Source organism: Leucopleurus acutus (genome assembly GCF_964270905.1).
Source record: "Leucopleurus acutus genome assembly, chromosome: 2".
Classification (NCBI taxonomy): Eukaryota; Metazoa; Chordata; class Mammalia; order Artiodactyla; family Delphinidae; genus Leucopleurus; species Leucopleurus acutus.
Window position 1 is genome coordinate 67,027,716 of NC_139143.1, and position 25,180 is coordinate 67,052,895.

Here is a 25,180-nt window from a genome sequence, read left to right on the forward strand (position 1 = left end):
GTACAGCTTAAATGAATTAACGCACAGTAAATACTCAACACGTGTTAGCTGCTATTATTACCTTGTTTTATTTTTTTCATGGAATTTACCATTATCTGAATTTATCTTTATTCGTTTATATATCGTCTATCTCTCCCCTTATGGCCGCCCCCACCCGCCACCGCCCCTCCAAGACGTGAGGTCTGTGAGGGCAGGAAATTTATCTTGTTTTGTTTGCTGTGATATTTCCCCAGTCTCTAGAGCAGAGGCTGGCATATACTGAGCACTTCTAAAGTATATACAATTGTCAGAAAAGCCTCAGAGTAACCAGGGAAGTGTAGAGTCATTTAGCTCATACTCAGCTTCACACACAGTAGATTGAAACTTATTTGCTGGTGGTGCCACAGGGCACTTCAAAAAACGAAAGTAACATTCCTAGCACTAGGCTACTAGCACCTCCTCAATCACTTAAAAAGAAAAGTTTTATTTGGGCCCCTCAAAGAACCCACTTTTCTGCAATGATTGTTATCTTTTTCCTCCTTCTTTTCTTAGTGGTCAGCACTGGGCATGGCTCAGAAAAGGTGTGTCAAATATCCGTGGAATAAACATAGTCTGTAACATAAGGTTGTAAGTTCTATAACATTTGCATAGTGTTTACAGTTTACAAAGCAGGCCAATATTCCTTACAACATGGGTATCATGATGTCTGTGATCGACTTTAAATTTCTTCAGGACAGTGTAATATTCTGTGTGGGTCATTTGGTTGAAGCTATGCCCTAGAAGTTGCTGGTATTCTAGTATTAGGAATCCACACTCCAGGAGTAGTTAGCTAGCATCATACCAGAAAGGTCACATTCCAGGGATGGAGCTACAAATATTTTAGTCACCTTGATCTCTGATGACACCAGATGTTTTGCTAATTATCAGAGTGAGTGCCAGAAATGGCTTTTGATTGGCAAAAATAACAGCTTATTAATTATCATGATGAATACTAGAGATGAGCTCTCAAAAGAATGCTCTCCACTCCTGACTAAACAGGGTGAGCACTAAAAATTCGAGTCCTCAGACTTTGGAGATGCCACCCGAGGCTTCATCGCTATTGGTCCTGGCTCTGCCACGGGTCTGGAAGATTTCTGGTTGCCAGATGCTGGCAGTAACTATGATGATAACAGAATCCTGCCTCTGCAGCCCTGTACTTCTGTTTCTCAACTTTCTAGTGCAAGATGGTGGTCAAACCATTTACAACTGCACCCTCCAATACTGTAATCTTTATCTACATGTGAATTTTGAGCATTGACATATGGTCAGTTTAAATTGTAAAACATACATATCAGATTTTGAAGGCAGTACAAAAAATGTAAAATATTTCATTAATTATTTTTTATTTTGGGTACGTGTTTAAATGACAACCTTGTGGCTATGTGTTAAAATATAATACTAAAATTGACCCCACCTCATTCTTTTTACTGTTTTTTTTTTGTTGTTGTTGTTGTCGTTTTTGGTTTTTTGGCTGTGCCAGGTGGCATGCAGGATCTTAGTTCCCCCACCAGGGATGGAAGCCATGCCCCCTTGCAGTGTGAGCTCAGAGCCTTAACCACGGGACCACCAGGGAAGCCCCTCTTTTCACTGTTTTAAATATGGCTACCAGAAAATTTTAAATTACATATGTGGCTCAAATTCTATTTCTATAGGACAGTGCTGACCTAGGACGGAGAGCTCGACTTTCAACAAGTTAATAGGACAGATTAAATACTATTTGTGCCTGCTTTCTAATAAATATTCATTTCTGAATAAGGGACAAAATTGGGTTTGATATTTGCTTTCACTTAATCTAGTGAAGAAATTGTGGGATCCTTATCCGTACTGTAACAGACCAGAAAGAATTTAAAACTTTTAGGTGATCAAATGATTTAGGTCAGCTGTGAACTGTGAGGTTGTAAAAGCATTAAATAGTAGCGATGACTACTACTAGGCTCACATACAAGATAACAGAGAAAATATACTGGGTTTGAGCCACGTAGTTTTAAAATTATCACGTATATTCATTCTATTCGCACAACACCCTATTAAGTAGAAACCATCAATATTAATAATAAGAACTATTAATATTAATAGTCCCAATTTGACTCTCCGCTGGTTTAAGCATTAACTTCAGAATTCCCATTTGAAAGGGCTTCAGCTGGAATCACTTCTGCCTCTGCCAGCTTCAGTAGCGGATCCGTACGACTTCCGCCCACGCAGCGCAGCCAATCAGGGCTGCGGGGTGAGCGACGTCACTCTCCCAAAAGTCCTCGCCAATTCCCAGAGTACTCCTATTCTCCGTCCTGCCCCTTTTCTATTTGTCAGAGGCGACCGGCGGCCATTTTAGGTTCGGGCGGAAATCCGGTTAAGACCGTGCGGTTAAAAGCCTGAAAATCAAAATCAAGGCAAACTTGCACGTTCAACTCAGAGCCCAAGAAAAGAGACATCTTCACTGACCAACTAGGCGGCTGGGGACAGAGAGTGAACCGCTGGGCCGGCACCGCCGCCCATACTCAAGATGGCATCGGCCTGAGAATCACCGGCGAGGCCGCCTCATCTCGGTTCCGGGTTCTTTCGCCCCAGTGGTGGCGTTGTAGGGCTGAAGGCTGGCATCCTGTCCGGCTTCCGGACCCGTCTCTATGGTGCCGGAGAGACCGGACCTCAGAAGATTGTGGGGGTAGTGGCCAGAGTATCACGGGGGAGGCGAGGGTGGTTGGTGTCAACAGGGGGCGAAGAGGGGACCGAAGCTAAGATCCTCGGCCGCCTCCCCCGCCGCCCTCCCACAGGTAACAGGGAGTCCTGCGCTGCGTCCTCCGTCAGTGCGGGCCTGGGCCGCTGGGGAGGGGGCCGGGCCGGGAGCGAGGCGCGGGGGTGAGGGGTAGGGAACGCGCGCCCCGCTCGCGGGTCCGCGCTTGGGGCCCGCTCGTGGGCGAGCTCGGCGTGGTGTCGCTGCCGGTTGAGCTCTGCTCCCCACCTCAGTGCAGTCTCCCCCTGCTTTTTGCGGGGCGCCCTGCTAACCTGGGCTTCGCGGGCGACCCCCTCCCGGGGCGGCGCTGGCGGCCGGAGCTGTCGAAGGAAGCCGCGGAGCCCGGCCTCGCGGGCAGGTGTGGAAGGTGAGGGGCCAGCTAAGCGGGAGCGCCGCCACCGCCCCTCAGAGACCCCGGGGAGTCGCGGTCAGACCCCACTGGCCCCCAACCCCCGCGCCCGGGCCGTCTTCCTCGCCGCGGGGAGGGCTAGTGTGCGCGGCGGGGCCGAGCCGCGGGGAGCCTGGGGTTGCGCCCGCGCTGGGTTGCTGCCTTCATTCTCGATCCGAGACCAGTGCCAGGCCCCCAGAGGCCCAGCTGGTTCCTGTCTTTGGGTAGTGTATTTTGTTTAGAATGAAGATGAAACAGTTTTGGGAAAATCGTATGTAGGAAACCGTGTGAATACTCAGAGTTGGGTCCTGAATTTTGGAATCCCTGTGTGCATACCCACATAACATCCCATGTCTTAGCAGAAATCATACGTAGTTCTTTCGGTACGCAAAGGCTTCATAATGTATCGCCGGACTGAGTTCAATATAGGGAATATATACGTGAAACAGATCAAAGCAAAGGGCCCGAAGTCATGTTATCACTAGATAACGAAATACCAATCAATACCGGGTGTGCTTTGAACTCACAGTGCAAGCCCTTATCGTTGAAACTTCCAAGCTGAGGGAGCTAGGATAACGATCATCTCAGTTACTTGCTGTGAAAAGAACAGAGGTAGAGCGAGTTCCCCAGAGGACACTGATTTCTTAGTTTAGTGTATGAGTTGCCCAGTGACCTAGACAAGAGCTTTTAATCCCACAGGTGGCCCAGAAACTTATTTGCTGCCCAAGGAAGCAAAAGGGTGGAGGAAGATAGGTGAACAACATTTTAAAGAGAAGATCATGATGCGTATTCAAGTCAGAAACTGTGTACCCCACATTTTATTATAGAGAGTGGAGATGGTAAATTCTGTAAAATACCCATGCTAATATTAAAATATCCTTTTCTGCCTTTTTGTGACTTTTTAATTTCAAAGTTAAACGATTTGGTGTTTTCCCCTTTACTCCTTAAAACAAAAAAGATAGTATTTTGGAAGTCCAGGTGTTATTGTTTATCAGTATTGCATTTCAGTAAGGCCATTTAGATGAATTATCATTTTTAAAGCGCTGTTGATAGCAACCGTTTTTGTGCCTCTTAGGGTACAGTTTTGTGAAGTTAAGAATTACTGCTTTAAGACCATCAGATTGCAGTCAACAGCACATCGTTTTTTTTTTGCGGTATGCGGGCCTCTCACTGTTGTGGCCTCTTCCGTTGCGGAGCACAGGCTCCGGACGCGCAGGCTCAGCGGCCATGGCTCACGGGCCTAGCTGCTCCGCGGCATGTGGGATCTTCCCGGACCGGGGCACAAACCCGTGTCCCCTGCATCGGCCGGCGGACTCTTAACCACTGCGCCACCAGGGAAGCCCAACAGCACATCTTTTTATTTCCCCCCTAATGAAGTTTTCACTGGACATAGGCTATAACCCAGCTACTCTGTAAGCATTGCAGGATGGTATCAGTAGACTTCTGTCAACATTAATCATGCTTTCAAACCAATAAAATGTCAGCCTTTTGAGTTCTCACAAGGAAGGAGTTCATTCCTTTAAATTTTTAAGTGGCATTTCTTGGGGTCTTAGACCCAAATACATACTGCTAAGAAAAACTGCCAGTTTTAACCTCTTCCTAAATTTTTTATAACCCTAAATTGTTAATGATCTTATAGTGGAATTCAGAATATTAAATGAAAGGTTAATAGGTGTTGTAAGGCCCAGTATTCCCACAAGAAGGTATTTTGCTATTTAGAAATGACTAAGTTCATTGATTGTCCATTGCTGTACCTCTGCTGACTGCCATTCATTCAGCCAGAGCGTGTCCCTGACTCTTGGGACCATTTTATCTCCTTTGGAGAGTAATATTAAAGCTAAGTGAATGGCATGATTTTCTGCCAAGAAGATTATTTTCTTGCAGCAATTCCTTATGTGTGGATTTTGGAAAGCTGTATTTTGTGGCTAAGAGAGAGAAGGAAGTTAGACTAGCTTCAGATACACACTTTTCGAAGTAGCATTTCTCTAGTGCCTTCCTTTAGTCTGACTGGTTTTTCAGACAAGAGGAGTTAAAAAGAACTCCTGCTTATGAAATGGCAGTTGGTTTCGAAGAACATGGACCCATTCAGGCTACCTCAGGTGTGCCTCAGGCTACGCATGATTGTAAGGGTGGCAGTGAGGCAGTGGATTTGAAGCTGGGCTTCTTGTAGCCTCGAGTTGGAGTAGTAATGTGACTCTCTAAATCTAAGTTACTCTCCCAGTGTTTGCTTTTCCTTCTCCTGCTGCCAGCTGGCTTCCTCTTACTTGCCAGGTTTCTGCTTTTACATGGCTTTGGCTTGCCATAGCCCTGACTCTACCTTATGGCATCCTTTTACCTTCAGCTGTGCTGCTAACACAAAAATATCTCACGTTCATTCAGATTCCTGGGGCAGACAGTGATTGTCCAGCTTAGCTCTTCATCCAGGTCATGGGTCCTAGAGATGGCTAACGTGTGATTTGACTGCCCTTTGGCCCAGGGTAGGCACCTGACCCATAAAGTGTGCCCAAGAAGAAGGCAGGTGCTAAACATGACCCTCCCGACTGGGGTGGGAGTGGGAGGTTGCTGCAGGTACCACACCATCTCCAGAATAGGGGAATTAACGGTAATTGCTTTTCTCCAAGATCCTACATAAATGCTAATTTTATTTGTAGTCCCAGTAGAAAGGTGAGTGTTACATACACAGGTGACCCTTGAACAACATGGGTTTGAACAGCACATGTCCATTTATACGCAGATATTTTTCAATAAATATGCACTGCAGTACTTCATGATCTGCAGTTAGTTGAATCCCCTGCGTTGTTTGAATCCACAGATGTGGAACTGCAGGTGTGGAGGATCAACTGTAAAGTTATACTCACATTTTTGACTGAGAGGGTGTTGGTGCCCTTAACCCCTGCGTTTTTTAAGGGTCAACTGTAGTTGAGATACTTTTTAATACTGTTTTTCGTTTGTTTGGTTTTTTTTTTTACTTTATCATTCTTAAGAAAGAGAAATTGCTTGGCAGGTAGGAAATCAGAGAATTTGTTACAAATCCAGCTTAGTTCTTATCCTCAGAAACATTCTTGGGTTTAAAAAAAAACCATCAATTTTAGGTAGCTTTAGCCCTTATACGTGTTGTGTTCCTTATTCAGTGACGTATGTGGGTCTGTAGGCCCTTGAAATTCTCTGTTTGGGGTATCTGTTTTGAGCAGCATTATATACTCTGATAACTTAGTAAGCGTTGTATGGAACTTCACCAAAGTGGAAAAAAAATCCAAATAGAAGGTCAGTATATAATGATTCTTAGGTTTATATTTACCCAAAGGATACAGATTTTAAACTGAATTTTTTTAAAGATCCACATAGAATTTGGGGCTGTTTTTTAGAACTAGCAACTTGTTTCCCACACTGCCAGAGTTAGTAAGAACTCTTTTTATCTTTTATTTTTTAAATAATGGTAAAGCCAGAACTGAAAACTGACTGCCACAAACTTTTCAGACATGTGTTGTTTGGACTATACAGGTTTAAAAACATTTGAGCCAATGTTGGAAAATAGGAAATTTCCACATAACTATTCAGGCTCATGGCTCTTTATGGTAAATGGTGTGACCTGCCAACTCTGAAATGGCAGTCCTGGTTGGAACCTTGTGATGGTGGCTCCCGTCAGAGTGCAAGCCCAGTCAGTAGGTGCCTGTGCGCACAGTAGGCCTTTTGCTATTCCACCAATACTGCTGCATTGCTGTGCATTGTCTTTTGTAACCATGTGAGTTTGTATCCCTGTTGTAAAGAAAGATGTGCTCTTTTATGGAAGATTTGGGAGGTGCAGGCAAATGTATGTCTATGTTTGTATATATATGTGAATCATCCATGATCTGATGCCCACAACAAACCTCTGTTGATACTTTACATATTTTTTTCTTGTGTGTGTGTATGCATGTGTATGTATATATATAGATACCTATAGCTATAGATCACTCATCACTATAATCATAATCCAAATACTGAATATATCCATTCTCCCCAAAGTTTCCTTATACCCCTTTGTAATCCTTTCCTCTCCTGTTGCCCCTCTAACTGCCCTCAGCCCAGGCAACCACTGATCTATTTTCTGTCATTATATAGTAGTTTGCATTTTCTGGAATCTCATGTACATGTGGGTTGTCTTTTTAACATTTGAGATTATACAATTTTGCATTTTCCCCTTTTTAGCCTAACTCTGAAGACAGTTACGGGATTGTACTTTTTCTGATGTTTATTGTCATTTGCGTTCAGTGAGTAGTCTGTTTCCTTTCCCATTAATCCACAGGTGTTTTAGTGTTTTCTTGGTTTATATACACTCTCTATTTGTTAACATGTTTTTCATCATTTTAGAAATATTCTCCAGTTCGTATTGTTTTCTTTAGAATTGTAGGTTATTTTAGACATGCAGAAGTTCATCATCTTTGAGTGATCGAGTTTTGTGACGCTTTCCTCTGCGAGGCAGGACATGAGTGGTTTTAGGGAGCAGGAGAGCTCTTACTCTGTATTCGATCACGTTTCCACTGCGACGGTTCTGTGTGTGCGCATTAGGGGGTTGGGAGCAGCAGCAACCGCGCGTGTCTGTTTGGTTAAGTGTATTTTCTCTAGAGCTGAAAGTTGTTAATTGACAAGCATTGCAGGTAATTTGCTGAACATTTACTATTTCTGTTGTCAAACAGCCTACTTTATGAGGGTTGTAGGAACTAGTAGGTTTGAGTGCCTGGGTCTGGGTACTTGGCTATCTCTGGCTCATGTATCAGATAGAGACTCAATGTTAGGAAATGTTTTCTGTTTTCTTTCAGGTTTGCTTGGCTTTGAGGAGGAGCTGCAGCACCCCTGCCTCACAGCCTAAGGGATGGGCTCAGAGAACAGCGCTTTGAAGAGCTATGCCCTGAAGGAACCACCGTTCACCTTACCCTCTGGACTTGCTGTTTACCCCGCTGTATTGCAGGATGGCAAATTCGCTTCGGTTTTTGTGTATAAGAGAGAAAACGAAGACAAGGTTAATAAAGCTGCCAAGGTACTGTAATAGGTGACTACCTAATAGTTAGTACTTTTTACTGTCATCTTGTTTTCTATTAAAATATGAAATTAATAAACTTCAAAGGGGGTAGGTCATAAGGAATAGTATTTTTATTCATGTCCTTTCAAAATATAGTTGCCTTTACTTCACGGGAATGTCTCCAACGTGCACAACAAGGTCAAGTACCATAGGTAAGCCAAAAGCTTTATGCAACTCAGCGTGATAGCTCTTATCATCCTATTTTTTTAGTGAGAAAGTTTGGGAGGTGATTTTACATGGCTCATAGAAGATAAAGGGACTTAATCTAGCTTAGGAAAAATGCTGTTAAGTATGGGCAACATATTAATTGGTGTATTGAGGATGGACCTGGAAATGAAATATTTTAGGAACTGTAGCTACTGTTTTTTTCTTTTCCTGAGGCATTTTGATGCTCCCAGAAAGAATGTGAAACTGGAATGTGGGACTGGATGCCCCGGAAAGAATGTGACCTTGGCTCCCTCTTGCTGAGGGAGCTTAGAGCGTTAACTTCTGGTGGCTTCAGTTTCCTCCTGCCTCACACCTCCTAAGTGCTCCTCCGGGTAGAGGGTGCCAGTGCCATGCTGGCTGACCTGCTGTCAGGGGACCCTGGCCTCTTACTAGAAAAAGTGATTCCTCTTTGGAATATAATTCCAGAAAACAGCCCTAGGTGTCTTTTCAAATTTAGTGAAAACAAAGGTATTAGGTGATATTTCCTTGGATAGCTATCTGCTTCTTTGGGTATTCAGGCATTCAGATTATCTTCAGGAAGGTTCTAAAAAGGCATGCATTAATTAACTCTTCTTTGTTTACTATGGCAGGCATACTTTTCAGATTGATTTGGTATCTTTATTTTGTTAGAGTTATGATCTGTACCTTGAGTCACTTTGTACTATCAACAAGAATGAAACATTGATATCTATTTCATAGGTCTGTTTAAATGGTTTGTACCTTTTTTTATGATTATAAAGGGCTATGTTATAATATGTAATATTAGTAATATAATTTTGGCATTTTGTTTGTCACGCTGGTTCATTATTTGATGTCTCTGATCAGGCATGAAGTTAACGGTTGTAAGGTGGTTCCTGAGGAAAACGTTCCTCTCAGGATGCATTTTCCATTAATGGACTGTGGTAAAAAGTATAGCTGGCTGTTGTATTGCTAAGTAATTGTGCTTTTTGGTAAGACTACATGTTTGTCTCTTTTCCATCCCAACTAGGAATTGTTAATAATTTTTTTTGTGATTTTGCAAAAGATAAAATGCCTTGCCTCCCTGTTTTATTAACTGTATGTACAGTTAATATCTGACATACTTCCTGTTATTTGATAAGGTTGCACTTTTTTTAGTAATAATTTAGAGCGACTGTTACTAGTTAAGTACTAGCGATTTACAATTCTTAGGGTTTTTTTCATAAGACCATAAGATTTTTGAAAATTACATTAACCTTTATGGTGTATGTACCAAGAAAGTAGAACAACACAGGTCAGAAAGTTTCTACAGGAAAAGAACAAAGACCTGCGCTCAATGTTTGAGGACTTCCGTGCTGTAGGAATTGCAGAGCTTGAGAGGGAGGATTTTTACCCCCTTGGTATCTGCACACTCTTCTGAGCCATGACTGAGCCTTTTCAAGTAGTTCACACTTGTCTCTTATGTTCTTCAGGCCATTATGTGGCTTTGAATACCTGAGCCATGAATCTGAGAAATTTGAAATGGCAACAAAACGATAAGGAGTTTAGATGTAGGTTACAGTACTTGAGAAATGTATGGCATTGCGTCAGGTTTTAGGAACTTGATTTCTGAGATACCTGAAGTATTAAAACACCATAGGTAGCTTGCCTCACTTTCTCTAGAGTTCAGGCTCCTAGTTCTACCACTGATAGTTGTAATGACCGTTTCAAGCAGGTATAGCAGTGTTTTCCTTACCAAATATTGTTAGGTAGCGATTATACTCTTCCTCCACTGTTGTAAATAAAAACTAACAATCACAGCACACTGTTCAACCTCTGAAAAAGGACGAAATGCAAGTATAACCTTTGGCCACAAAACAACATCAGAAATACTTCAAGTCCATCATATCTTCTCATCTTATCTTGAATTCATTAGCTACAATAGTATATAACTTTCTCACTGGTGATTATGACTCATTTCTAACCAATAGCCTATAAGGAATGATAAATCCTGAGTCAGAACTTGGTTACTGTGGTTTGCTATAATATAATCTAAGTGCTTAGTTAGGGCTTCATGGTGAGTACAGGCTCAAAGAATGATTCCTGAGTGTCTTTATACCAAGCAGCCACATCGCAGTAGGTATATAGATGCTATGTCAGTGCTCTGTTTAGTGCCTTAGGAGACATTATGCTCTTCTCCATGATGGGTTCAGGCTGCTTTGTGGAAAGGTTGGTCAACATATTTGAGAACCACATTGTGTGGGCACGAGAAAGAAATAGAAGGGATGAATGCTGTGCTTGCATTCTGTTTGGAAAATGCTTTACTGCTTTTCCTTAAGTTGACATTTTCTTTCTGTTCCTCTCCCTCTCCAGTCCTTTTCTATGCTATTTACAACCCTCATTCCAGTAAATCAACTTCCCTACATCGTCAGCTTTTAAAAAAATGATTTCCTTCCCCTCATGATCAAAATCTGGTTCTCTTACAAGACTTCTAAGCGTCAGCTGCTCAGAAGAACTTGGGAAGTATTCCCCCCCTCCCTCAGGTATGATAGGGTCACCAGGTGGAACTGGCCCTTTGCCAGCTCCCACCACAGTTTTCAGACTTCACAGTCTCATCCTTTCTTCTCTAAATATCTGTCAGAGCCTCTTGTCTGAACTCCAGATCTATATTTCCACCTGCCTATTGAATATCTCCACCTGGGTATTCCAGCAGCACCCAAATGCAGGCTTTCCCACATAGAAATCTTTTTTTTTTTCAACTTTTTATTTTATATCTAAGTATAGCCGATTAACAATGTTGCAATAATTTCAGGTGCACAGCAAAGGGACTCAGCCATACATATCCATGTATCCATTCTTCCCCAAACTCTCCTCCCATCCAGGCTGCCACATAACATTGAGCAGAGTTCCCTGTGCTATACAGTAGGTCCTTGTTGGTTATTTATTTTAAATATAGCAGTGTGTACATGTCATCCCAAACTCCCTAACTATCCCTTCCCCCCCAGTAATCATAAGTTCTCTTAAGTCTGTGAGTCTGTTTCTGTTTTGTAAATAAGTTCATTTGTATCATTTCTTTTCCGAGTCCGCATATAAGGGATATCATACTATATTTCTCTTTCTCCATGTGACTTCACTCAGTATGACAATTTCTAGGTCCATCCATGTTGCTGCAAATGGCATTATTTCATTCTTTTTAATGGCTGAGTAATATTCCATTGTATATATGTACCACATCTTCTTTATCCATTCCTCTGTCGATGGACATTTAGGTTGCTTCCATGTCTTGGCTGTTGTAAACAGTGCTGCAATGAACATTGGGGTGCATGTATCCTTTCGGACCATGTTTTTCTCCAGATACATGTCCAAGAGTGGGATTGCAGGGTCATATGGTAGCTCTGTGTTTAGTTTTTTAAGGAACAACGTAGAATTCTTTATTCCTTTCCCTTTCTGCATTTTATTCCTAGTTTATGATCTAACCTACAGGCAGTGGGCATTTAAAGACAGAGCATACTTACCATCTTTATCTCAGATTTGCATCTTAGGGGTACAAGGAAGAATCTTTCTCCCTGAAGATTCTTGCCCTCTAGTATAGGCATCTTGTTATTTTGTCATTACTTCTTTAACAGAGTAAAATTAAGGCTTTCTCCCTGTCTTAAAACTTGCAAGTGAATTTGAGCTATAGTTAAGAACTACTACTTTGTGTTGTTTTCAAAGTGAAGTAGCAAATTAGAGGTAGAATGGCAATGAAAAGTTAAGCCCCTAAGGCTTGAATTAATTCTCTGGGTAGCTGAGTCATAACTGATTCCTGCAAAGTAGGGATAGTTCATATTCAAGACTAGAGTCACACACTTAACATCTCTGTGTGGGCATAGATAAGTATACATATTGGCACATTATGTAGTACTACTCATATTTAATAATAAAGGTCCTTACTCAGAATCCTTTTTCAAAGACCAGCACCTAGTACAGTGAATGAGATGTGATAGGCATTCAGTAACTTTGGGACAAATGCTTTCAAGTCACTCTCATCTGACAACAGTCACCTTTCTTCACCGGAACAAGAGCGATTTATGTCTTTAATTGATGTTCATTGAGAAAATATCCTAGTTACACTTGGCAGATACCTCTTGTTGTTCCCTCTGTTCTTTGGAGCAGCAGAAGCTTGGATCTATTTGATTAGTAACTGCTAACCTTTCCTGTGAATCTGTGCATTTTTTTTTTTTTTTTTTTTTTTTTTTGCGGTACGTGGGCCTCTCACTGTTGTGGCCTCTCCCGTTGCGGAACACAGGCTCTGGACGCGCAGGCTCAGCGGCCATGGCTCACGGGCCCAGCCGCTCCGCTGCATGTGGGATCTTCCCGGACCGGGACACGAACCCGTGTCCCCTGCATTGGCAGGCGGACTCTCAACCACTGTGCCACCAGGGAAGCCCTGTGCATAATTTTTGCATAACATTGTGTGTGCCAAAGGGGAGTGACAAGTAAGATTTTTGCTAAGTTAAGAGCTTTGTTCAGAATCATGCAAGAGTTATCCCGTTCTTCATTCAACAAACAAGAAGTCACTTCGGATAAAGAATTTTGCTGGTCATGTAAGGTTAGAAGGATAAACAGAAGCAAAATGGAACATATTATTTATTAATCAGGTGAACATTTATTGACTGTGTATTTTCATGCCAGCACTGAACCAGGTAGCATTCCTTCTGACTTACTAGTATGCCCTGAGTATTAGAAGGAGAATAAAAGAAGATTTAAAACCAAAGGAGAATAATTAGAGCCCTAGGACACAAAAGCTGAATGAAGACTTTTTCCTGAACAGGCGAAAATGAAGTATTTCATGTTTGGCTTGCAAATTATTTGAAATGTTTCTTATAATGAAAATATGAAAGAGGCTGCATAATTTTACTTAGAAACCACAGCTCCAAAGATACCTGTAGGAAGTTCTCTTCATTTAACACACACGCATTCAACCAACCTGCTAGCACAATTCTTGGCTTATCGGGACCTTTGCTGTATTTATATGGGTATGTATGGATTGTTTGAAAAGCTGATATACAAATTAATAGTTTATAATTGCTAGTTTAAAAAATTTTCTTAACTCTTTGTTGTTTATTAGAGTAAATCAGGGGAGGGTAATGCTTCCTTCTTAAGAATAAACAAAAAATCCTATCGGGGCTATCCCCAGGGTTGGCAAAATTTGAGATAAGAAAATAAATTGGGCAAATGAATCCACTCAGAAGATTCTCCTATGATCTTACCTGGGAGAAGTTTAATAGACAAGTGTGAGGTGACTGATATAAAACTTGCACCAGTGCTGGGTTATGGGCTCTTAAACTATCCCACGTTCTTCTGAGATGTTTTGGAACATTCCAAGCTAAGTGCTTATTTGTGAAAATGAAACCTGATATTATATTGGGGGCTGTTCTCCAAGTGAAATTTTCCATCAGTCTCCTCCCAATTCGATGATTGGTTTACAAGGCTTCCCCAATGTCCAGTGGATTGTACAGGGTACAGCTCAGAGATTTAAAGTCATGTAATTTCTTTTAGAAAAACTGGGTGATTTGTAAAGAAAACCACCAATCCAGCATTTAAGTTTTGCTGTAAATACATGATAAGATTATTACCTGGGTTGGGAATTTTGGCTTATGGATCTCCTAAGTTACTCATGTCAAATTTTAGGGGATAAACAGCATGGGTGGAGATTGGAAAAATCGATCTGTTAAGTCTGTTATAAAACCAACCAGGGAAGGAAAGCAACTCAACAGAATTAACCTCGGGTTCAGACACAAAATTGTTTTATATTTGTCATCCATCTGTGTATACTCTTTGCTAAGAAAATAGGACAAAGGAAAACGGTGTGTGTTTTGCGGGAGAATACTCCATATTAGGAGGTTCTAAAGTGGGTTATCCATACCCTAGGGATTGTGCAGTATGATTCATTGCCATTTGGGGAAAATATATCAAGAATGTCTATTTAAGTTTACCTTTAATCTTTTATTTTGGTACTTTATCTTTTTTTCCATTTATTTATTTTTGGCTACGTCTGATCTTCATTGCTGCGCACGGGCTTTCTCTAGTTGCAGCGAGCAGGGGCTGCTCTTCGTTGGGGTGCGCGGGCTTCTCATTGCGGTGGCTTCTCTTTGTTGAGGAGCACAGGCTCTAGGTGTGCAGGCTTCAGTAGTTGTGGCATGAGGGCTCAGTAGTTGTGGCTCGTGGGCTCAGTAGTTGTGGTGCACGGGCTTAGTTGCTCTGTGGCACGTGGGATCTTCCCAGACCACGGCTTGAACCTGTGTCCCCTGCATTGGCAGGTGGATTCACAACCACTGCGCCACCAAGAAAGTCCTGGTACTTTCTATTTTGTGGGTGTTTTATAGTAGTATATGTATTTTATATATAAACATATATATACAAAATATATATTACACATTCATATATATTATGCATAAGCTACAAATTTAACCTTTTTACTGGTGTGAAGTGTGTGAACAAAAACCTTTGATGATCACTTTTCTAGATGGTAAAAAGAAGTTTTAAAGATGGTTAAATATTTTAGTATTTTTTAGTATTCCATTTTAATTTATCTTGACTTGGGGTCTGTATTTCTTTATTTTTTTTAAATGGTTGCACTAAGGACTTCAGTATACATAATTAACTTTTAATAGTCTACTTTAGGTTAGTATTGTACCACAGTCAAATAAAATGTAGAAGCCTTGGAATCATATAGGTGTCTCCAGCCCCCAACCCTGCCGTTCTTTGGTTACATATATATCAACTGTATGTGCACACTAGCACACAGGCATACATATACATCACACACACTGAAAACCTCACCAGGCAGTGTTACAATATTTACTTTATGTAGGTGTCTATATTTTAAATAAGAAGTAAAAAGTAGCCTTCAAATTTATCCTGAGGTTTATTATTTCTGATTTCTGATGCTCTTCCTTCAATCCTGAAGATCTAAGTTTCCCTTTGATATCATTTCCTCTTCAGCTTGAAGAACTTTAACATTTTTGTAGAGCAAATCTTGTAGCAACAACTTTTCTATTTTCCATGATCAAAAATGCCTTTATTTTGCCTTCTTTCCTAAAGGATATTTTTGCCAGATACAGAATTCAGGGTTGATCTTTTATTTTTTATTTCATTGCTTTAAAGATAGTTCCCCTTTGTCTTTTGGACTCTGTTTAGAAATTAGTATCATTCAGTTCGTTATTTCTCTCCACCAGTGGTGTTTTTCTCTAGCTGCTTCCAACATTTTTAAATATATCTTTGATTTTCAGCAGTTTGATCATAATGTAGTTCTATTTATCCTATTTGGTGTTCATTGAAGTTTTTAAATCTGTAAACTTAAGTATTTGGCCAAATTTGGTAAGTTTTCAGCCATTATATTTTTTAGCCCCAATTCTCTCTTCTTTCTTTTTTGGAACTCCAGTTATATGCATTAAATTTTTTGTTATTGTCACCCAGGTTTCTGAAGCTCTGATCTTTTTTTTTTTGTAATACTTTTTCCTCTTCTTTAGATTGGTTAACATCTTCAGGTTTACTGACTCTTGCCTCTGTCATCATCATTCTGTTTTTCAGTCCATCCATTGAAGTTTTTATTTGTAATATTTTATTTTTAATTTCCAAAATTTCCATTTAGTTCTTTTATGTAACGTTCATATCTCTTCTGAGAACGTCTATCTTACCACTTATCTCATAACTCTTTCCTTTACCTCTAGGGGGAATTGTTACAGTAGCTGCTTCAAATTCTTTCTGATAATTCTCTCTCTGGTTTTTCTGGTGGTCAATCTTGGGGTTGATATTTGTTGGTTGTCTTTTCACATTTTCATGGTTCTTTGTCAGTTGAGTGACTTTGGATTGCATTCTGGGCATTTTGAATGTCCTGTTGCATAGACCTTGGTTCTGCTGTAGTCCTCTGGAGAATATTGATGTTTTTTGTTTGCAGGCAGTTAATCCCCTTGGGTTCAAGCTTCTTCTCCGTTTTTTTTAACTACTCTCCTTCCAGCCTTCCTGTGCATGGTAGTTCAAACCTTAGTTCATTTCTCAAAACTTTGCCATGCTAGTTTGGGTCTGTCCTATGTGTGTTTGGTTCAGGGGTTAGTCTGAGACCTGCGTAGGTATACATATAACTAGGGCATTTCCTTTTCCCTCCCTTAGCTCTCTCTCCTCTGGGACAGCTTCCTCATACTCAGCCCTGCTTTGGTTCTCCTGGCCAGAAAGATGGCAAGGTTTCTCTCAGAGTTTTAGCCACGTTTGTTGCACTGCTCTGCACCTGGGGACTGCCTTCAGTGCACAGCTGTGAGAAGGGACATTCCCTGAACCAGGAAACTCCCCCGAATGGGTGACTCCCCTCCGTAATCTACGTGTTTTTGTTTACTTTTCAGAGTTCTTAGGTAGTTGTTTTTGGCACTTCGTTAGGAGTTTATAGCAATAATCATTGGAGATCTAGGCTCTTGGGGGGCTTACCCTCCCATAATGCAACTGGAATTCTCTGTAGAGTAATGTAAATGTTGGTAAAGTGACTACTGTCAGAACAAGTCACGTATTCTTCTCTGCCTTTTTTGAAACTTGGGGGGGTAGGTGAGAGAGGTAAGGAGCTGGAAAAGACCTTGAATGTAAGTATACATTTTCTGACTTGACTACAATGTTAATGAAACTATAGTTAATCTTGTTTTGAGTCATTAACTTCACCAACTCTTCTGTTTATATTTTTAAAGCACTTGAAGACACTTCGTCACCCTTGCTTGCTAAGATTTTTATCTTGCACTGTGGAAGCAGATGGTATTCATCTTGTCACTGAGCGAGTGCAGCCTCTGGAAGTGGCTTTGGAAACATTGTCTTCTGCAGAGGTCTGTGCTGGGATCTATGATATATTGCTGGCTCTTATCTTCCTTCATGACAGAGTAAGTAACCTGGACACAGTCTGCCTCACAGGCTTTCATGTAGACCAGGGGTGGGGTGGTGGGAGGAGGCTGATGTATGGGGTAGTGCTGGTGAATTACGGTATCTGTAGAAATCATAAGTTACTATTCTTATCAGAAGGCTTCCTGAGGGAAAACAGCATACAAGATGCTACAGACAGACAAGTGGTTTGTGGAACAGGCAACAAGTTCTTTGTCCCTGGGCAGTTATTTGTAGAACTTTATTTCAGTTTACTATAGTCTCTCTCTAGTTTTGGATAAGTCTTTATATAAAAATAGCTACAGCTGGTATTTGTTATTAAGTCAAGATAAAAGTTTAGTAACATCAGTGCTGCTGATGGACCAACCTTCCTATTTGTTTTCAGGAGTTTTGTTTTTTTTTTTTTTAGATTTTAAAGAAAGAAATTAGCATTTCTTAGAAAGAGGCAGAGTTTTACACACCCCTTTCCATTCAAGTAGGTGGTACCAAAGAGAGATAGCCCCTAACACTGTGGCAGTGTTTGCTATGAAGGGGATAGAGTATTTTGTTTACTTCTTGTCTATTTCTTAACAGTATTATTGAGCTACTATTTGTTAATGGAATTTACATTCTGAAGTATTAAGGCCTTTGGCAGCCCCCCTCCCCACCCGAGATTTAAAAACACCAGTTACAAGTTAGAAGCACTTGAATTTGACTCATCTTAATGTGTTTTTAAAACATTTTCTGTTATTGGGAGACAGAGTCTCCAAATATCACTTTGGATTTATCATCTCTTAAAGTATGTCTAAGATTCACATAAGTAGAATTATTAATGCCCCACTGTGGAAGAATATTTTCCTTGTTGGAGAAATGCATGAACGTGGTAAAAAGTTTGAATAGTATGAGAGTGCAGATAGGGAAAAACAAGTCCCTGCCCCATCCTTGAATCCAGCGCCCTACTTCTCTCCATCGACAGCCATGATCAGTGTGTTAGTCCAGAGATATTTCTTGTGTGTATAAAGCAGACATCTCTGTGCTTATTCTCCTTTGCTTTTTCCCAAGCGGAAAGACACATGCATACTATTTTAAGCTTTCCTTTAAAAAATATATAACTTGGAGTGTTTTATATAAAAATGCGTACATATTTGATCTGGTGGGTAGAATATTTAAAATGCACTTATCTACTGGAATAATTTCTGGTTTGGAGAAAAACATACTTCAACCCTGTTCTCTTTTTCTTCTTCCCTCTCATTTATTTGACTCTACTATTTTTTATAGTTTTAAATTTGGCTCTTTTGTGGTCTGTGGGATATTTCTGGTGGTCCTTATTCCATTTTCCTCTTCTTCAGGCAGAATTTTTTTAATGCCTACTGACAAGATTTCAGGTGAAGTGGATCTGGGTTCGTGATAGAATGTAGGTGAGAAAGAATTTAGAGGAGAAAATTAATACAGTAACCTGTGGGAGCAAAGATAAATTGTACCTTTAAAGGCATTTGAAGCATACAATGTAGGTTAAAAAGACTTGCAAATTTATGTTTAAGGACACTTGTATCTCCTGACTCCAATGGAGATGGGGTTGTGTAATATCTGTGCGGTGGCTTTTACGTCTTTATTAACCTGCCTCACCAGGCAGGGGGAGATAAGCCTTTCTATTGTGTTTTTTCCCTTTTTTCTAACCTCATAATGTCTAAGCAGCCTCATTCAATTTGTCATTCCTTAAAGTTGTAGTTCTGTTTATTATGCCACAAGTAGGAAGACTTGCCATAATTTTTTTTTTTTTTTTTTTGGTAATGAGTACTTAGTTTTTTAAAACTTCTACTCAGAAAATTGGAGTGGCAATCTTCTTCCTGTTCTTTTTTCCCAGGGACATCTCACACACAACAATGTCTGTTTATCATCTGTGTTTGTGAGTGAAGATGGGCACTGGAAGCTGGGAGGAATGGAAACAGTCTGTAAAGTTCCTCAGGCCACACCAGAGGTAAGCCAGGTGACAGGCCCTCTTTGTTATTCAGAATTTGGTAGCATTTTGGTGTGTGGTTCTCCCCTAGGGACTTTCCTTCAATGTTAGTGTGGTCTCAGATTCGGAGACTTGACTTTTTTGTCAATACTCATATCCATAGAATTGTGGGATTTTACTCTCCAGGGGGAGACTAGGAGTCATTTATTCTTTTCTCCTCATTCTATACTTGAGGAATCAGACTGAAAGAGGTCGAGTGGCTTGGTCAGATTTTTAATTAAATGCCCATCCTCTGTGCTCCTGTAGTAGCCTGTACTTAATTTTCCCACTGAATGTTTAATATTGAAATTACCTTCATGTGTCTGTCTTCTTCACCAGTGGCTGAGCTTCTTGAGGGTGATAGTCTCATATACTTACCTTTATATATCCACCTAGAATGGTGCCTGGCACATATTAGGTACATTAGAAATGTTCACTGAACAGTCGTTCAAGTTGTCCAGAGTCATACACCACGTCTTAAGAGCTGTGCATCGCAGCTGCTCCTAGTGCCGCGCTGTGTTGTTGCTGCCTGTGGTACTTCTTGAACAGTAACTTTGTCTGACAGAGATCTACAGATTTCCCTCCTGGGTTGAGCAACCTTGCTCTTCTCTGTTTTGTTTCCTGGTTTCACCATTTTGCATGTTGCCACTAGAGTTAACTCTTTTTAAAACAGAAATACCACTCCCGTCATAATTTCCCTATTGACAGGGTGGCTCCCTGACTTACTGATGAGGTGGCTCTCCGACTTCCTGGCTCGGCCTGATTTCCCGTGTTCCCTTGTGTGCAGCTTCCACATGGGGGCCTTGTTGCATGTGCACCTTCAGGGGCTCTGGCTCAATTCAAATGCTCCTTCCACCACGAAGACATTCCTTTTTTATTTCTGCCCCTGTTGATCGCTTTCTTCTCAGAAGTCAGCTTACATCTAGTTAGTATACCAGGACGTAATTCTTCCTGTGGGGTTCATCCCAGATTCTTTACCGTGGCATACAAGGCCCTTCACAGTCTCCTTCCCAGCCTACCTTTAGCTCCGTATACCTCTCAGTTATTGAGCTACACTCCAGTTGCATCCTGTTGCACGCATCTCAGCTGTGTTCTCATGGGTGGTCCTCTTTCACCCTCTTCTTTCTTTGTGTGCCATTCTGTTGCTGGGATGCCTTTCTTCCCCTGGGTTCTCTGCAGGATGTAAGATCCGGCTGACGCCTAGCTGAAGTCTAGATCTGGCTAAGTCTCCTCGTTGTGAAGCCCTCCCCCAGGCGTTCCCTACCCAACAAGAGTAGTTCCCTCCTAGGCTTCCGTGGCACTCAGCCAGCACACGTTATCGAAGTTCTTAGTTTAGTTCTAGGTTGTGAGCACCTGGCTGGGGACGGGGATTTATTGCATTCATTTTGTATTCCTGGTGCCCTAAATGGTGCTTGGGACACATAAGCTCTTGAAAAATAGTCTTTGAATCAGTGAATGAATGTACTTGTTCTGTGGATGTTGGCTTTGTCTCTGTAGTTTATAAGATCCTCATATATCTCATGTGACAGCAAACCTTTTGATTGACTTGACTCAGTGAGCAGATTAATGATAGATTTGTTCTCTGCTGGAGAAGCCTTTTATTTGTTAATATCTATGCAGGATGAAGAAGAAGTATTTCTAATTTCCTTATAAGGAAATCAGTTACAGAGATGCCTCTGAACACCAGAGGGTTTCTGTTAAACCAGCTGAAGGGGAAAGGAAAGGGAACTCGTAATTTATTTTCCACTAAGCCTTGCGCCATGCCAGGTACCATATCTGCATTTTTTAGTTATCAAGATTTTAAATTTATGCATTTAATGTGTGGCATTGGTTTGAAGGTTTCATTGCTGCTGTTTCCATTGCTCTTTGCTTTTGTAACTTAATGTAAGAGATCAGTTCACCAAACATATGCTTGAATTACTTTCCTTAATTTATTTCTCTGTCTAGTTTCTGAGGAGTATTCAGTCAGTAAGAGACCCAGCATCTATCCCTCCTGAAGAGATGGTAAGAGGATACGCTTCAGATGTAATGAAGGCTTCTTTGTGTAACTGAGTATGAAACTTTAAAAAAACCTTTCCTCTGCCCACCTCTTTCTTTGCTAAGTTATAGACGCCTCATAATTCCTCTGGCCTTGAAGGCTTCTAAGACTTACTGTATCATCACAGCAGAAAGCCTTTTTCTTGACACTCAGCTTACATTTTTTGGTCATATAGACACCCGTGATAGTGCTTAAAGATAAGAGGTACCTCAGTGTGAGCAGGGTTGGCGCTTCATAGCTATTTCATGGTAAGTCTTTGTACATTATTGGAAGCCATGAGAGCTGAGGAAGCAAGACCCTGGCCCTTTTCTGTGCTTCACCCAACCAGTCATCTGCCTGTCTGGCCATTAGTTGGGATTCCAAGATGTAAGGAAGGGCAATTATTAATATTATGGTGGTGGTAAAGAAAGAGTATATTTACCAGTAAATTCAAAAGCAGCTGCTTTCTCTAAATTTGTTCTTAACCACTATAGACATTGACCCCTAAAGACATATTTAGTGTGCTTTACGGGAAATACAAACCCAACTATAAACTTAAGTATAAACCTAAGACTTGAAATAACTCAGGTTTATTCAAATCAGTACTATGTATATATAGTAGTGTTTTTCAAACTGATGATTTGTGGGTTTTGAATCAATTTAGGGGTCCTGACCAGCATTTTAAGGGAGAAAAAGAAAGGAATAAAATAGAAAATATCATTGGACATCTTGGGTAGTAAAGCTAAGTACTGTCTTATGAAACTTTTGTTTCTGATATGTATTTATACATGTATGTGCATATGTTGATAATGATAATTATGATAATTTTTTTTCTCTGGTTTGCAGTCAAAAATATTTTTGAAAGCCACAGACATATATTCTGACCTTTTTTCTTTTTGCCCTTGTTTGATATTATTAGTATCATTGATAAATTCTATTCACTAGTAGTTTTAAGAGCCTATAAATTAGTGTGTGGTAATATGTAGTTAACTTTGAGTATAATGAATGCAAAAATGGGAGAAAGTGCTTCAGAGAAAAGTAGAAATGGTTTGTAAAGCAGATCCTCTGGTTTTAATGGTCTTTACTGCTTTTAGCTTCCAGAATTCACAACTCTGCCAGAGTCACACGGACATGCTCGGGATGCCTATTCTTTTGGGACATTGGTGGAAAGTTTGCTCACAATCTTAAGTGAACAGGGTGAGTTGGAGTTATGCTGCTGCATCCACAGAATAAGTAGGAAAATCATCCATGGCTTGTTCTGTGTGTATTCAGAGAACTGCAGTCTTTGATCATAGTAAGGAGCTGTTGCTTACCAAGAAAGTTGTTTAGGGCAGATCCTAATAGCAGGGAGGGAAGAAGCTTCGGGTTTCTTTACTTTGCATAGTTAAAAGAATTTTAGGGCTTCCCTGGTGGCGCAGTGGTTGACGGTCCGCCTGCCGATGCGGGGGACACGGGTTCGTGCCCCGGTCCGGGAAGATCCCACGTGCCACGGAGCGGCTAGGCCCGTGAGCCATGGCCGCTGAGCCTGCGCGTCCGGAGCCTGCGCTCTGCAACGGGAGAGGCCACAACAGTGAGAGGCCCGTGTACCGCAGGAAAAAAAAAAAAAAAAGAGTTTTAAGTAGGAAGCACTTTGAACTATGGCTATGAATATCATGTTATTATCTTATTAATTGGTATTGGTATTTATGGTCTAAAGACGATTCTTTATCAAGCCAGCCAATAAGTAAGTGAATGCTGTTATTGATGTATATGTAATGATCTGAAGAATAGAGTAAGATTCAAAGTTTTTTCTTAATTTCTAAATCAAGATTAACGTTTCTTTATCTTTTTTTCAAAGTCCTTTTGATTTTTTTCATTGTGATTTCATTTACTCATTACTTTTTTCTTTTGTTGGCCGTCAAAGCCCAGGCCACTGAACACATAGGTCTCTTCTGAGCTCTCTGGCAGCCTGCTACACTCTCCTCCAGCCACTCCAGGCCTTCAGTTGTCCACCCTTTAAGTGTACTGGGGTCCATGTCTCTTTAGGCCCCTTACTGGCCTATATCTCACATTGCTGCAGCTCTAACGCAGTTTCTTCTTCCCGGTTCACGCAGTGCTCTGCAGTCACAAGCACCATTCAGCTGTCAGCTCTGAGTTGTCCCAGCCTAAACACTTGAGAATTAAACCCTGAGGCATTCTTGGTGGATGATGGACTCACTGTTCTTCACTGTGTCTAGAATGGTGGCAATTATGTACCACCCCTGAGAGAATTGAAAATATAGTCATTCAGATAACTTCCTGTGTTCTGTGGGTGAGGAGACCTGGTTGAAAAGGCCCTCAAACCTGCCGCTTATTAAACCTCCTCCTCTGGGCCTGAGCTGAGTTAAACTGACAGTCAGGAAATGAGAGGGCTTCCAAGGGGAGGTACGTGAGCAGGGGCTTGGCTGTGTTGTCAGGACAATTTTCTACACCTGTCAAGGAGCTTGGCTTCAGGAAAGCAGGACGCCGTTCAGCAACAGCCAGGGCTTTGTTTGTTTGGGCTTTTACAGGTTGGTTTTTGCTCTCGTCAGTCTCCAGCTATAGAGGTCCTGAAAAGAGGGAGACGGCATTGGAAACTAACTGTCGCTCTGGATTTCAGTTTCAGCGGATGTTCTCTCCAGCTTTCAGCAGACCTTGCACTCAACTTTGCTGAATCCCATTCCAAACTGTCGGCCAGCGCTCTGCACCCTCCTGTCCCATGACTTCTTCAGGTGAGGGCGCCTGGTGTGACACGCTGGCTGCTCCCCACTGATGCCCGCCTGCTCTCTTGTGGGTTATGCTCCAGTGGTGGGTGTTGGAGGACCAAATGCTGCGGTCCTTTTGCTGCTGTTGTCCTTCATTATTAGAAGAGAGTGAATCATGTCCACATGGGAAAATAGAGGGAGAAATTGGGTTGCCTTTCAGCTTCCTATCACAGATAGGAAGTTTTCGAACTCCGTAATTGTCATGGAGGCCTGGGTCTAGAAATTATAGCTGGATTACTTAGGGCTTCTGAATGTGAAGAAGCTAGGCTATGTCCAGTGATTTACAGTTGGAAGTTAATTGAGGAACTTAATAAACATGGCCTTTCCTTTTTGCTGCCATTGTGATACGAGTCTGTTATTGTTGAATTTTACTTGGGTGGGGGTGTGGGAATGAGCTTATTTTTCTTCAGGCAGAAGATTGTTTTCTTTGTTTAGTGATACGTGATGGAAGAGCAAAGAAGTCAATTTAGTGGGAGGGCACAGTGTAGCTGTTAATACTGTCGCTGGATTCAGATGTTTTTGAACCTCTCTTCCAGGTTAGTTTTAATTATGTGTCCTTTATTTTTTAATTTCCATGACTGCAGAACTTCTGCACAGGTTAACTCCACATTCATGACTTTTATTAGCAAAATCAGTTTTTTGTCAGTTGTGAAACTAAAAATCCTATGTGTTTGCAGTCAGAAAGCCTGAGAGAAACCAGAGTGAAGGGAAAGCTAATATTATCCCTGGAGGGGGACAGTTACCTCTAAGGATGGGGGTGTATATTATTAAACAAGGCAGAGGGGGTATTTTCCTTGTAGTTACAAAGGTTTTGTCACTTATGCTCCAGGGAAACTGTTCAGACCTTTCCCAGTATGAGTCTTTTAACCAAGGTATTTCCATGTCTTTTTGGGTGATTCATAGTGATACTTTATCTTGGTATAGAATCTCTACAAAGCAGAATCCTTTATAGTAAATAGATGCTCTCACTACTGTGTGTGATAAGAGTTCTTTAGTAAGAATTATGTGTTAAACAGAGATGGGAGAGGGAAGCCAAAACCACACACCGGCGCCCTGTCCCCCAAATCTGATTGTTACACGAGAGGGGAAAGCCCGGCCAGAGGTGGCAGCAGGAGGAGGAGGGCCAGCATTTCCCGCTGAGGCAGCCAAGCCAACCTCATTGCACTTCGATTAAGGCTTTGTGCTTTTTCT

The 25,180-nt window shown here is 41.3% G+C and overlaps 1 protein-coding gene across 2 annotated transcripts in view; it reads left to right on the forward strand.

Annotated features, from left to right (window-relative positions):
• Positions 1 to 2,376: 2,376 nt before the first annotated feature.
• Positions 2,377 to 25,180, forward strand: part of SCYL3 (SCY1 like pseudokinase 3) — a 39,643-nt gene continuing 16,839 nt past the window's right edge. The window contains exons 1-7 of one of the 2 annotated variants that reach the window (XM_082857345.1): positions 2,377 to 2,786; positions 7,934 to 8,151; positions 17,052 to 17,237; positions 19,079 to 19,192; positions 21,158 to 21,214; positions 22,322 to 22,424; positions 23,845 to 23,956. In XM_082857345.1, the coding sequence (XP_082713471.1) occupies positions 7,987 to 8,151; positions 17,052 to 17,237; positions 19,079 to 19,192; positions 21,158 to 21,214; positions 22,322 to 22,424; positions 23,845 to 23,956 (737 nt within the window). In that variant the 5' untranslated portion in view covers positions 2,377 to 2,786; positions 7,934 to 7,986. The remainder of the gene's footprint in view (positions 2,787 to 7,933; positions 8,152 to 17,051; positions 17,238 to 19,078; positions 19,193 to 21,157; positions 21,215 to 22,321; positions 22,425 to 23,844; positions 23,957 to 25,180) is intronic. The other variant, XM_082857346.1, reaches the window with a different exon arrangement.